The 14397-nt window shown below is 40.1% G+C and overlaps 1 protein-coding gene across 1 annotated transcript in view; it reads right to left on the bottom strand.

Moving 5' to 3' along the window:
* The window catches only part of tenm2 (teneurin transmembrane protein 2), a 361481-nt gene that overhangs the window by 82777 nt on the left and 264307 nt on the right, over positions 1-14397 (bottom strand). Inside the window, exon 7 of the mRNA XM_036568644.1 lies at positions 3843-4081. Coding sequence (XP_036424537.1) covers positions 3843-4081 — 239 coding nt within the window. The remainder of the gene's footprint in view (positions 1-3842; positions 4082-14397) is intronic.

Below are 14397 nucleotides of genomic sequence, written 5' to 3'. Positions count from 1 at the left end.
CTAAGCTAGCTAGTGTAAAAGTTGATCCAGCTGAAATTTTGTACAAAGAGAGGCTTGTTATTTTAAAGTGTGTAGAACTTGATGTTGGTGAATGACCGAAACTTAGAAAAACTGACACACAAAGTCATACACTTTGGCAACCATGGCAACAAAAGGTCTTGTTGATTTTCCTCATTAACGTTGGCACTGCTAATTTAATCCATTTTGTTTGAGTTTAGTTCTTATGCTGAAACTTCAGGAGTCTTCAGTCTGACCAGTGTGACTCCAAGTGATGACTCAAATTCCATCTCTGGTGTGTGGTTATAGGCCATGGAGAGCATGTGCGTTATGTTTTTTTTTTTTCCAGAGTGTACATCTCTCTCTCTCTCTCTCTCTTTCTCTTTCTCTCCCTCTCTCTCTCTCTTGACTGTGTGGTTTTGGAGAGGTCCCGCTGCAGTACCTGTGGCAGTAATTCATCCCTGCAGGGGAGACGAGGCAAAGCGGAGTCTTTTAAGCAGCCGTAAAGGATGAGGAAAACAAAAATAACTCCTCTCCTTCTCTCCTCCTCTCTCCTCCTCTGCCTTCTCTCACCCTGCTGGTCCCAGGACAGTTGAGTTGGTCTCAGTGGAGCTGCAGTCGCTGTCTGCATTAGTGAAAGTGCTGTGGCGGCACATTTCAGTGTGTTAAGTTAGACACACACACACACACACACACACACGCACATGCACAACAGAGGCCGGAGGGAGAGAGTGTCAGCTCACCTCGGTCGCCGCACAATTAAAGTCTTTGGTTTTACTAACTATAAAGGAGATTCAAACAAACAGACTCCTAAAGAACTCCAAACCCATATTCAGTGGATATTAAAATAGCTTACAGTGTAAACACGGCAAACGGTTCACAGCAGAAATTTTTCTCATAACCGTTAAACACCTAAAGTTATTAGTAGTATGACTCTGCACAACAATAACTTTCCTCAAATTAAAATCATAATAAAACACCATGTATTTGCTATTGCCAAGGATAATGACTTCGAAGGATCAAATCTGACCTACGCTGCAAGAAAGTTTTGTCAACGGCCTATTAGATTGGCCAAAGGGGCTTCTCTATAATAACTGACAACGCAAAAAGACTTGTTTTTGTCTTGGAAGCTATGACAAGCCTTTTTATTGGTCACAATATGAAGATACCACCTGTTTGCCTCTGGCTATTGTGGACAGAAATCTCAAGCATCGGTGTTTGTGTGATGCTCGCTGGGCTTGTAAACTAAGCTGCCGTTCCATTCAGCTGGACAGACGGCTGTGCAGAGTGGAGGGGGGCCGGTGGAGCCTGAGGGGCTGCCGGCTGATCCAGCATAAAGGCACACGGAGCACTCAAGGACGCAGAAAAGGCATGTGGATATTTGAATACAGGAGCAGAGACGGAGGGGGCAGAGTGAGGGTGCTTGTGCTGATTCCTGCACTTGCTGACTGCCCCATCTGTTGAGCATGGTCTCGGGGGAGCTGGTGGGCAGGGCTGGATGACACATCTGCCCTCAGCTCAGGGCTTTTAGAGGGGGACACATAGGGGACATGAAGGGGACAGAGGAGCATGGCTGGAGCTGAGCTTTGTGGTTCAGGTGGAGGATTCTAATAAGGGTCATGTAAAACTAACCTTAGTTTCTCTCTCTTTCTTTCTCTCTCTCTCTCTCTCTCTTACAGTACAGTTGCACCAACAGCATCAGAAATACATGGGGTGATGTTATTTGAATATATACAGTGGGTGAAAATGCTCATATTTTGCATTCTTTTCTAATTTAATAAATTTTTTTAATACAAATGATATTGTCAGCATAACTACAAGAGTGAAAGGTACAATCTTTGAATGTTTACATGAATTTCTGAACTTATTAATATTTAGTACCTCCCTCTTTTGCTTTAGTGACAGAGTCCTCTCAAGCTGGCATAGACTCCATAAGTTTGTCCAAAAGCCTCTGATCAGTAGATCAAATCCACCTTTGACTATGTTGAGTCGAAGCAATCAGCAATCAGCCAATTTATTCTTTTGATTTTGGCTAATCTCTGACACAGATAACATGCACTCACACTGTATCTGAATGCTTCTGTAACATTTATACCAAAAAAATTAGGCACTACTCATGCCAGCTTGTTGCCTCTTATTTTAGACGAAGCACTTCATTTCACATAAATTAATTAGGCAATTCATTATTCATTGTTTGTTATCTTCCTTACAGCTTTGCCAAATTAAAAATATTCATGGCGAATATGACTGTAAAAAATCAGAATCAGTCATAAAACTGGCCATCAGTGCACCTCTAATTATATCCAGCTTCGTAATATTGATTCAATTAATCAGATATGTAAATAAGACGTTTGTAGTTTAGAACACAAAAACAATAAAACAAATATGTATTATGTTGTCATTTGTCATTAAATTGGAAACAGTATGAATTATTTTCTAGGGATATTTAAAAACTATAAATTTCAATATATAAACATTCAAGCTGCAAAAATGGCTAAAATGCTTATCCCTAGTAGAAATTATGGCACCTCTGCAAGCAACTGACAAACTAAAGAAACATGGCAGCTAGCAAATGGTGATATTTAGGCTACAGCAGAAGACATGTTTGCTGTGTAGAGATATTTTTTCTTAAATTAAATTAAAACATATTAAGTGGATCTGCTACTTCCAAACACTTGAGATCACAGCATGTGAAAAAATACAAAGAGTTTATAACCAACAGTAATGCTAAGAGAGTCGCTCAGCTAACCCTGGAACAGACATGTGCAAGACGTGAAAACGTATCTGACAGCAGAAAGGCAACAGGAATTAATGGAATTCATAACATTTGACAGCCAAATCCTTAGCTTTGTTGAAAACTGGTTAAACATTTTGAAAAGGAATCCATGGCCTTCTAGAGCACACTTAACCAAGGTAAGTAATACCTAGGAGGCACTAATATCACACTGGACCTAAAAAAAAATGGTACCCGTACAAACTTATCCGCTCATATCGCTTTTACTAGCAGCGTTCCATTGTCCTTACGCCCATTGACCCCATTTATATCTTCAGAATGGGCTTAATGACTTGAGAAGAGTGAGGACTTAACTCTACTCCTCCACTGTATCACTGCACAATGAAATGCAGCATGGGATATATGAAGCTAAGGACCTCTTTTTCATCACCTTGTAACCATCTGCTAAGTTTGAACACAAAACCATGTCAAAGAGGTCAAAGAGTCTGCTGAGAAAATAATAACCCTCTCAACGATGTCCTTCACAGCCCTAGTTTCAAGCCAAAGAGCTGCCCTTTGCTTTGGTATGGAACAGTAATGAAGTATGGAGTAGCTACGAGTGGGCCAATGAATAATGCAGCCCATCAGAGAACTGTAATCAGAGGCTTCTAGCAGAGGCAGATTGGGAGGAATCAGCTGGAGAACTTTCCTCCTCAGGCATATCCAATAAAGAGCGGAAGCATCTGGATTAATCAGTACAACCATGGGAACGTACACACACGCACCAGCACGTGCACATGTTTAGATTGAGCAACCAGGGAACTACTTGTGTATCTAGGCATCAAACGTCACGATCACTACCAGCAGACCAAACAAGTACAAGCATTACAATCTACAAGTACAAGTACAATCTACAAGCATTTACAGAGGATTCTGGATAACATGCAACACTCAGTGAACAATTCAACCACTCTACTGAGTAACTACAGCTATCCCACCAAACTACACACTTTAAAATAAAGGCATCAAGGGTTTCTGGGAGTAACGTCAAAGGAAAAACACATTTGGTTTCCTAGAGAACTATTCAGTGGGTGTCGTTTTTGTAAATCAGATCTGTGAATGTGGTGCTTACCAATAAAGTAGGATAGCAGGATGGCCAGCAGGGCGGCAGCAGCGATGGCTGTCACAGCTGCACATTTCCAGCTGCAATACTTCGAAGGCTTCTTCAGTTTGAAGGCGCTTCGGGAGAAGGTGTTTCTGGGCAGAAGTCGTGGTGGGGGTGAATACACCGTGCCAGAAGTCAAAGGGTAACCTGGTGATGAGCTGCTGAAGAGGGGCGTGGTCCCCGATGATGTCTTAAACAGGAAGTGCCTGGTGAAGAGCAAGAGAAAAGGAGATAAAGTGAATGTTTCTATGATTTTACAGAGTAAAGAATCAACATTGTAATACCTGAAATTAACTGTGTAGAAGAACTAATCAGCAGGTCCAGATTTCCACTCCTCACTCTCTATATACCTTATAAAGTAGTTTCACAATAGTTAGTGAGTCATTCATAGTAGTTGCTGGACCTTGAAAGTCAACAACAAAAGCATTTGATATGAATTATTTCTCATTTGTATCTAAAAAAAAAATAAAGAACCTTTAATTGCTACTATTGTGTTTGTATGTAGAAATTAAATTTTATTATGATTTTGATCTGATGAAAAGTTGTGCAGAGTCTGTTTTGCACAAAAAAACACCTTTACATTTTTGCCATGTTTCTGTTGTTTCTTGATATTGAAACAAACAGAAGTGCAGACTCAATTTTGTCCATAGAGAATGCAAATCAAATGTAAATGTAAATAATTCTGCAAATAACTACACAGCTAAATATTCAATTACATAATTGCTAAGGATTCTTCGAAATGGGAATTGTGGGCCGATGCCCGTATCCAATATTTTTCATGTATATATCTGCTGATGCCAATACTGATGTTGATATGCATTTAGAAAATGTAGAAACTGGGACCATATCTATTAGTATTACAGAGAAATGAGCTACAAAACACGCTGCCTTAGCAAGTGAAGTTATTTTAAGTCTAGCTAATTTTAAGAAAACATGCAAAATGATGTGCCAATACAGTGACATAATCTGACTTACTAAAATCACTTAAAAAAGGACAAAAATATCTAGAAATAAGTTAAATAATCTTAAAATAAATTTACAACAATCTTTTATTAGGTATATTAACAATATTTAAGCTTGTCACTTGCCAAGATGCCATTTTTGCAGTCTATCATTTATTTATGGAGGGTTACAAATGCAATGAAATGAATAAAATGCAGTCATTTTAGCATAGCAACCCAGCGTTGCCCAAACATTCTGCTCTTCCGGAACACAATCATCCTCAATATCAATGTCAGTTTGAAATACTGGTCAAATTCAAAAGTCTGATGCTGATAAATAGTGTTTTTTTAGTGCAATTATCACCCCACAGAGATAAGAGTGCAATATCATATACATCCCTAATAACTGCATTTGAATTGAATGGCAAAATGAAGATATTAACTCTCGATTTGTAAAGTTAAACCTTAAGATAACAAACTGAATAATAAGTCTAGAGTTTAAGGGGGAATTGCCTGGTGGTGTTAGAGTATGGAAGAGACACAGTGAGAAAGGGTTAACGTAAAAAAAAAAGAAAAAGAAAAATCTCTGTGGTCTTATTGAACAGACAATAAAGGTAGAGAAGATAAAGGATATAGTGAGAGTGAAAGTCTGAGGTCAAATCAATCCTGAGGTTCAGAAGTGTAGTGACTGTCTCTCTGGAGTTGCCCCCCCTCATACTCGGTGGAGGCTTCAGAGCGCTGCAGGGGGGCAGTGGGGTGAAGGACACCGTGTCCAACGTGACTCAGTGGACATATGGCACATGGACATACAGCGCTGCAGGCCTGCTGCTGGCCCACCAAGGGACACTTACACAACACAAGCACTCAATAATTCAGGAGGCTCCAGGTAGAGCACACACACACATACACACACATAATCACCCAAATCACACACACGCTCTTGCCTTTTAAGAGGCAAAGCAGTGGTGAAAAGACTCTGACGAAGGTGTTGCTGAAAAGGAAGCGATTCATAGAAAGCTCTGGTTTTTCTTGAGAGAGCCAAATAAGCTTAATTGTTAATTTGCCACTGACATACAGTACACATCACTGAATGAGTTTGGGATTACTTGGATTACCTCTCACTGTATTTAACTGCTTTACATTCCAGGCTTATTACATACTAAAGCTTACTATTCATTACCTACAAGGACTTAAAATTAATGCGAACTAATGGAGCTTTTCTCAAGTTACAGAAGTGTTCGTATCTATTCTAATGATATACAATGTTTTTACAAGCAAAAACACACTAATTATTGCCAAGACAAGTGGCTTTAAACAATGTGCTTAAGTGTCTAAGACTTTTGCACAGTAACGTATCTTTCCTAATATCAAAAAAAATATATAATTTGTACATAATGGCAGCTCTGACTAGAAATAAAATAAAGGGTGGACTCTGATTCTTGCTCAGTACTGTATTCCGTAAAGAAGTAAACTGCAGAGCACTTACTGACACTAAAGCACTCTCTAAACAATTTCCTCAAGAATCTGAACTCATTACTCGCAGGGGAATGTCTGCAATTATTCCTAAACTAATTTAGCGGCAAAAACACTAGAGGTCAAGAGCGCTAATGTCAGTAATAAACACTTTAAAGGCCTCCAGTGAATGCATTTTGCCAACCAGAGCAATGTCTGTATGAATACTCAAGGAGTTACATTCATCATATAATTCGTCTCGTGGTAAAATTCCTTTCTAAATGATACTTATGATTTTGTAAGTGTTTTATTGCTATGATAAATATGGAAGTTTTAAGGACTATGTTTCTGTATTCCACACCAACTCTGTAAAGCTCATTCAAGGCTCTCTGCAGATGTACGACAGGTGCAAGTGGCTTTTTCAGCCACCACTCCAACGATCACTCTACATCTATCAAAGCAATGTAAATATTTTTAAAAGCTTGAAATGTGAACAGGATCCTACATGGTATAGCTTATACAGGCAGAAAGAGCTTCAGTGACACCTGCACCCAGGGGAGCGTGAAGCTATAAGTAGATGCTCACAGGGACAAACACACTGTGTCAGAACAGAACGGTCCTGTCAATTGAGTATCTTTTTTAGTCCCTCTGTGAATTTTCAAAATAAATGCACAGAACATTTAAAAAGATGTTTAAATTCAAGTCTTATGTTCTGTATGATTGGGTTGATACATGCGTCTTTTAGAAGCTATTGCCCTTTAGCAGTTATCACTGATGATGATAACTTTACATTAATTATTTCTCACACATAGCTCTTTGAAATAAGAGGGGAATTTCTATTACATATGTAAGTCAATATGCAGGATAACATCTGAATAGTGTAGAAAAAGAAAAAACTTAACGGGTTAATAAGGGTTAATTGCAAAAACATTCTTTTCCATTAAGAACTTATTTCAAGCAAAAATAATGACATGTAAATTACATCTCACAGTGCATGTGCATGTTACTGAAACCTATTTGCTCTGCTGAAGGATGGAATGAGACCAAGAAGTCACATGATAAAAAGAAAATCAATATTCTTTAACAGCATGGCCAAGAGGAAAGCAAATCTCTGCAGGGTGAATGAGTTAAAGGACACTTATACCAAATTACACATAAAACAACACTCCACCCAAAATTAAAAAAACTTAACCATGGCTATGTATGTTGTAAATATGCTTATTCACTTCCTACAGCAGTGCCGTGGCCTCTAGAGTGAGATTTTCCAGCTTCCAGATTAGGGAATCCCTATTCTGATGATGTATCTTAAAGCAGGAAGGAAGGACTACAACTACTTTGGGTTGTATTTTTCGGGGTGGACTTGTGAACGCAGAAGAAACTGAGGTAACAATTCGGAAAGTCCACTTTAGAAGCTTTGTAGATACTTAATTTACTTTCAAGTTACATTCAAGTAAATATCTACTAAACTGACTATAATTTTCTTTAACTCTAAACCTGCTCTTACCTTAACCTTAACCTCAACCCTAAACCTAAACCCAACCCTGGTCCTAGCCCTGACCCTGGTCCAAATCCTAACCCTAACCCCACCACTGTTCAGAATCAACTGAGTCTCAACAGATACTTTGTTAACAATTTAAAACATCTGTAGAAAAGACTGTAAACTGTAAACTGAAACTGTAAAAACGTGTCTCTGGTGTCTATTTAGTACTCAACAAAGATAAAATTCTTTTTTCTTTATTTTGTTTGTCAAACGAGGTAAAAGTTAAACTGACGCTAGCCTGGTTACATTTATTAGAATATAGATCAGTAGCTAGGCTAGCTGTCAGGATTGGTTGACACCCCAGGGATTGCCAATGGATGTATGATTTATATGCGCAATGCATGCTGGGTGTTGTAGTCTGAAAACACTGATGAATGAAAACATAAAAATTAAATAAAATCATGTATTCTGTCATGAGGGACATAAACCTGTGCTACACAACATGACAAATACCATATTAAACACAAGTTTTAGACTGGAGTGCATGCACTCTTTGAAAGTTTATGGTTGTACTCCACTGACAGAATGTCTGGGTGAATGCTATCCATGCTGCTGCTCTCTTGCTCCTCCTGCTCCACCCACCCAAGCACTATGGGCTCATTAACACCCACTCCCATGCCGGCTGCACGCTACATTACATTATTGACGAAACTTGTGCTTTTCAGCTTTGTGCCGAAAAAATCATTTAGCCATTAATTACAGCACCCTGAGCAGCGCTCTGTGTCTCCGGCAAATGAAAGCTCTCTCACGCAAGCTCCGACTCCAGTGGCTAGGGGAAAACTGCGGAGGAGAAGGCCAGACTAAATATATTATCTGTGGCGATCAACGAGAGCGGGGTCAGCGGGTGCATCTGTTTCATTAGACCCCGGCCTCCATTAAGACTCTGATGGGAGCTAAAGAGGGAGAGGCTGAAAGCTTTTCTGGGCTGTGAGTGCTTGTCTGAAAGGTGTGTCCCAGGCTGGCCTCAAAGGCCTAGACACGCAGATCTCCTGGCCCCTTAACACAGGGAGGGTAAAGAATACAGACCACTCCGTTAATAACATCTTTCCATGAGACGGCTTCCAATATCTCCCGACACGATCCAGTAACAGATTCCATTTCCAGAGCTGAGTCGTGGGGTGTTTTGCTCAAGCCCTCCCATTACTCCACTTGCATCTGTTGGACCCTGTCACTCTTACACCACTCTGTGAGCAGGAAGGATGAACTAGAGCTTGAAATGTTTGAAAGCTTCAAATTTCATGTTTAGGCCTCCAGGAGCATTTTGGCCTTATTTCCTCCTACTTTTGTTGAAGTGGAATGGACCACTGATACTAGGCTATTTATTTTGATTTTTGATGTTTATCAGTGATCTGATGATGGCTGCTATTATCTCTACAATTTAACCTAACAAGCACTTTCATTAGGAATGTGAAGTTTTGATAGAATTTTGTCATGTTACAGTTGGGTTAGGGTAGAATTTTGGCAGATAACAGCTGTGCTTGGAGAGAATACTGATGGACTGCAGTCGTGGTTGGACAGAATTTCACTAAGCTAGAGTTTGTATGGGCAGAGTTCTGTCACACTACAGCTGGTTTTGGGAGAATTTTGTTGGGCTGCAGTCAAGTTTGGACAGAATTTTGTCAGGTTCCATTTAGGTTTGGACAAAGTTTTACTGGGCCAGAGTCGAGCCAGGACAGAGTTATGTCTGGCTACATTTGCATTCAGATTTTCTCAAACTACAGACTACCATGTTTGTACAGTCACTTACTGACAGAATTATGTTTGACTACAGTTGTGTTTAGACAGAATTTTGCTGGGCTACAGTCAGGCTTGGACAGAATATCGTTGGGTTATAGTCAGGCTTTGAGAGAATTTTATTGGGCTACATTCAGGCTTTGACAGAATTTTGTTGGGCTGCAGTCAGGTGCAGTTGGATTTAAAACTTGGTGCTGTGGGTGGGGTTGAGTCCTCTAACTACATTCATACAGGCTTTAATATTTGGTCTTTACTGAAGATTCATTACAACGTACAAGTTAAAGAATATGTTACCAGAATGCCAGTTCCATGTTCCAAGTGCCATATTTAAGCTAAGGCCTAATTCATCGCTGCCTGCTTGGTGCTAACATTAGTGATCCCGCAGGGTCGCTAGTAGGAAATAACATTATGCTATCTGTATTATTTGGTTAAAAAGGCTATTTACAAAACACACTGTGAGGTATGTGGATTAAACATTGTTCTTTAGTGACATATACAGCTGGCACAAGTTAATAAAGACTACTGTTATCTGGTTCTCAGTGTAAACAAAATTAAAGATATGAAAACACACTTTAAGCCCTTTGGTACAGCCCATTTTTTTGACCGTAACAGAGGGGTTAAACTATTATTTTTAAATTTTATTTTAAACTGTAGTTATGAGATTGAAGAACTGATGAGTGGGCTCCAGAGAGACTGATCCCTCCACTGCCTACTCTGGATGCCCCGGTGGGGTCAAAGCTGCAGAATCAGATCAATCGGGGATTCTTACGCATTATCTTCTGTTTCTAGCTGCACCTGACCACCTGCAGCCACACAAACACACTTTACTGAGACATGCAGGCTCAAACCCAAGGCTTCTGGGAAAACGGAGCTCAATAAAAGCACAGAATGTGAAAAGAAAGGGACAGGGAGATTTTGTCCTTCATCCTGGCCACTGCGGGGGAAAGAGAGGGAATGAATCCGCACTAATGAATGATAATAAATGATAATAATGCAGTAGGAATAATGAAGGCGAGGCGGTGGAGGATTCCACATGGTGGCTTTACATAACAAAGCTGTTTCTCACTGCTGTGTCTGAAATCTCCGCTGCCTCGGGCGCTATTGAGCACACATGCACACCCACACACACACACACACACACCCAGTCGCCGCTCCCTCTCTCTCTCTCTCTCTCTCTCTCACACATCTGAGGGAGGATGATAATCGTGTGTTTGAGCCACCATCATGAGCTGAGCCTTGAGTCTGGGTCACTGATAGAAAACGCTAGAGCACACTCTCAATTTCCACTCATCTCCCTCACTCTTTTCTTCCTCTTTTCTTTTCCTTCTTTCTTCTCCAATCGATGGTGTGCTGCCAGACACATAGCCCGTCTCCTTCTTCCTTCACTCCTCTCTCTTTTACCTTTTACCTCCCTCCCCTCTCTCAGTTCTCAGTTCAGTTCAATACAGTGGAGCTTCTTTGGCATGACTGTTTCAACTACATTGTTGTCAAATAATACAGAGTTTAAAGTTGAAACAATTATATAGTTCATGACAATAATAATAAATTAAACAATAATCATAATAGGATAACAATAATAAAAATATGAACATACTATAATTCTACATAAAGTAAGTTACGCTTTATTACAGTTCCCTAACCACCAGCCCACAACTGCCCCAAGAAAAAGTCCTTTTTTTTACGATTAAGATCACTAGGTGATACATCCACTACAATTTATACAGCCCCGTTCAACGTCCATGACAGGGATTCAAACCCATGACCTTAGACTTCGACGGACGTTCTCATGGTGAGTCATAAAAGGCCTGTACATACTACTGTTCCTAATAATAATAATAAAAATAATAATGACAATAGTTGACAATTAGGGTGGTGCTTTTTTTTGGACAGCACCAATATATTAAACTTTTTATATAAAGTGATACATTTTACAGGGGCAGTAGGAAAATGCTCTTGAGTCATTTTGAAGTCTCTCATAAGGAGGAAGTGCAGACTGTGGTCACTGAGCCTGTATTTGGTCAGGCTCTGTCTCTGCTGGTGAAAAGTCACTCTTCCAAGTCACATTCTCTGTTTAGGACCTGACAGCAATGTCATTTAGACTGTCTTTTGGTGTCACAATCCCAATGGTCCAGATTTGTCTTTTTGCTCTGTTTGATCATTTGGTTAACTGATTTGACTCTGGTCTGCAGTGCTAGACTGAGGCTTCTGTGGTTGAGGGTCAGTAAGTTAGTCCCTAAACCACCTGTCCGCGTGGACTCGGGACTGGGTTTAGGGCTGAGCAATTGGGTTTTACGATTTTTCAGAGCAGATATAGTCAATGGAAATTTTATCCTACATGCATTTTGTCGCTGTATGTATCATGCATCTCCAAGCATCACCTCCAAAATGGTCACTTTGAAGGAGAAGGCAAAAATGTTCTTAACTTATAATGTAAGTTAATATAAAGACATTTTATTTCAAGTCTTTTTGGAGCATTTGTATTGGTCCATTATATCAATCATGAAATTCTGGACAGCTGCAATGCTTAAATAATATAGAAACATAACAATGGAAAAAAATTGAGAACTTTTAATACATTTCTACAGAATTCTTTATTTCTGTCTCTCTCTCTCCCCCCTCTTTCTCTCTCACTTCTCTCACTTTTGTGTCTCACTCTCACACTTTTTTTTCTGTCTCTCTTTCTTTTGTCTTTCTCTCGCTTCATGTCTCTCATTTTTGATAACCACTGTCTCTTTTTATATCAATCTCTGTCTCTTCTCTCCCCACTCTATCTTTTTGTCTTTCTCTCACTTTTGCCTCTTTTCTTCTCTTTGTCTTGCTTCTCGCTCTCTCTTTTTTATATCAATCTCTCCCACTCGCTCTCTCTGTCAGTAGCTCTGTTAGTCAGAGAGTGAGGCAGCTCTCTGTAGGGAGAGTGAAGGCTGGAGTGTTGTGCTGGAGGGCAGTGTGATGGACGGGCCGTAAAGGTGCCTGTCCAAAAATACAGCACTGCTTCCTCCAGGCCACCTCTGCCTGTCACTGTGACTTCAGCCGACTCTCGGACGCCGTTCACAAGGTCATTTTCAAACCATCCTGAAATGCCAGAACTGTGGCTACACATTTAGCTGCTGACAGGGGTGAGGCAGGGAAATTAATTAAGGTGATTGAGGGGTGGGACGGGACACGAGAGGTATGTGTATGTCTGCGTGCATGTGTGCACGACTACTGCACGACACTTGTCCCATTAGTTCAGTGTCTGTCTGTGAAGTCCATTTAATTCCTATTTGCAGAGGGAAAAGCGCAGGTTTTGACGAGGCGCTGTAATTGTTAATTGTGAAATGAAATTAGCGAGCTTGATTTTCGCCGCTCCGGCTAAGTGACAGTGATTTATGTCGAATGCTATTGGGAGGTGTGTGGGAGGACATATCACAACCAGCTGGGACAGGAGACGGAAAGAGAGATGGAGAGAGAGACTGAGTGGTGGGAGAGAGAGAGAGAGAGAGAAAAATTGAGATGGAGTCCAGACTGGGGGTGGACAGGGAATAAATACAGAAGAGTTAGGAGAACTAGTGAGAAGCAGGAGGAAAGGACAGGTCACTCCAAAAAAAGGACAGCTGATGCCATGGGGTGAAGTGGAGGTCAGCGGCGAGACACTGGCAGTTTTGCACTTTTTAAAAGCCATGGGGAATTGCAAAATAAGGAATAATGCTGGAGGGAAGACTTTACAGGGGAGTACTAAATGTAGGAAGGGAAGAGGAGGGTTGGTTTGACAGTTTTCTCTTTCACTCTCTTTCTCAGTCTCTCTCTCTCTCTGCATACACTGATGGAGACATAGGCGAGGTCATCCTGTCTGTCCTCAGAGCAGGCTGATTAATGACCTGTCTGAGCTGGACAAGTGTGTGTTCTCTGTGTGTGTGGGTTCTCTGTGTGTGTGTGTGTAAGAGACAGTCATCCAGCTCTGTTAAATAATGCAGCTTTCCAAACGCCTCTTGCCACTCATTAGTTGTGACACAGGCAGCAAACCCCTCATCACCAAACATCCACTTAGTGTCAAACACTGCCCTGTGTTTACTTATTTACTTATTTAGCTCTTAAGGTTTTTATTTACACACATCTTCTCTCGCCTTCTCTTGCCCTCAGTTCATCCTGAAAACACCACTCTAAACCTTCCAGCCTTGTGTTATCTGTCTGTTTGTAAAATATATTATCCAGGTGCAGAAAGCAACAATTACTTAGGGGAATAATAACTTTACACACAGTGCTGACACCAGCTTTCACTTCCAATGGAAACAGTGGGTTTGGAATGATGTGTAGCTGTCAAGAAGCCGTTACTGAGAAAAGGAAATAGACATAAAAGAAGGAAATTTACAAATGAAGCAAAAAGCTGCTGATGTACACAGAAAAATGTACTGGCCACTCCAGAGTCCAGACCTCAATATCAGTGAATATGTTTAGAATTAGTTGGATTGTGAGAAGCAGAAAATGCAACCGGCAGATTTCTTTGAAAGACTGAAAGCATAATATAATAATAAATAATGATAATGTATTTAGGTGTTAAGGCTTCTGTGTAATTTTCTGTTAAATATTTGAAGGGTTTGAAGGTTCCAAAACACATTATGGACCACTTTGAAGAATTTTCTTTATTATATATTTACTAGAGAACTAAAAATGTGTTCTCCATTAATAACTGTTATTTTTTCAAAAATTTTACAAATCACATTTATTTTCCCCCACCCCACATACTCAATTTATACATTTTTTAACATCAAAAATAGTAATTAATTCAGTATTAGCCCACTTTAACATGATCATTTTTAAACCCCACTTTATCCAATAAAATTATTTTTTACTGTGCCTTTAAGACTAATAATAGGTA

This window comes from Colossoma macropomum, unplaced genomic scaffold, assembly GCF_904425465.1.
Source record: "Colossoma macropomum unplaced genomic scaffold, Colossoma_macropomum, whole genome shotgun sequence".
In the NCBI taxonomy this organism is placed as follows: Eukaryota; Metazoa; Chordata; class Actinopteri; order Characiformes; family Serrasalmidae; genus Colossoma; species Colossoma macropomum.
Note: the sequence above shows the minus strand (reverse complement) of the source record. Positions and strands in the feature narration are given on the sequence as shown.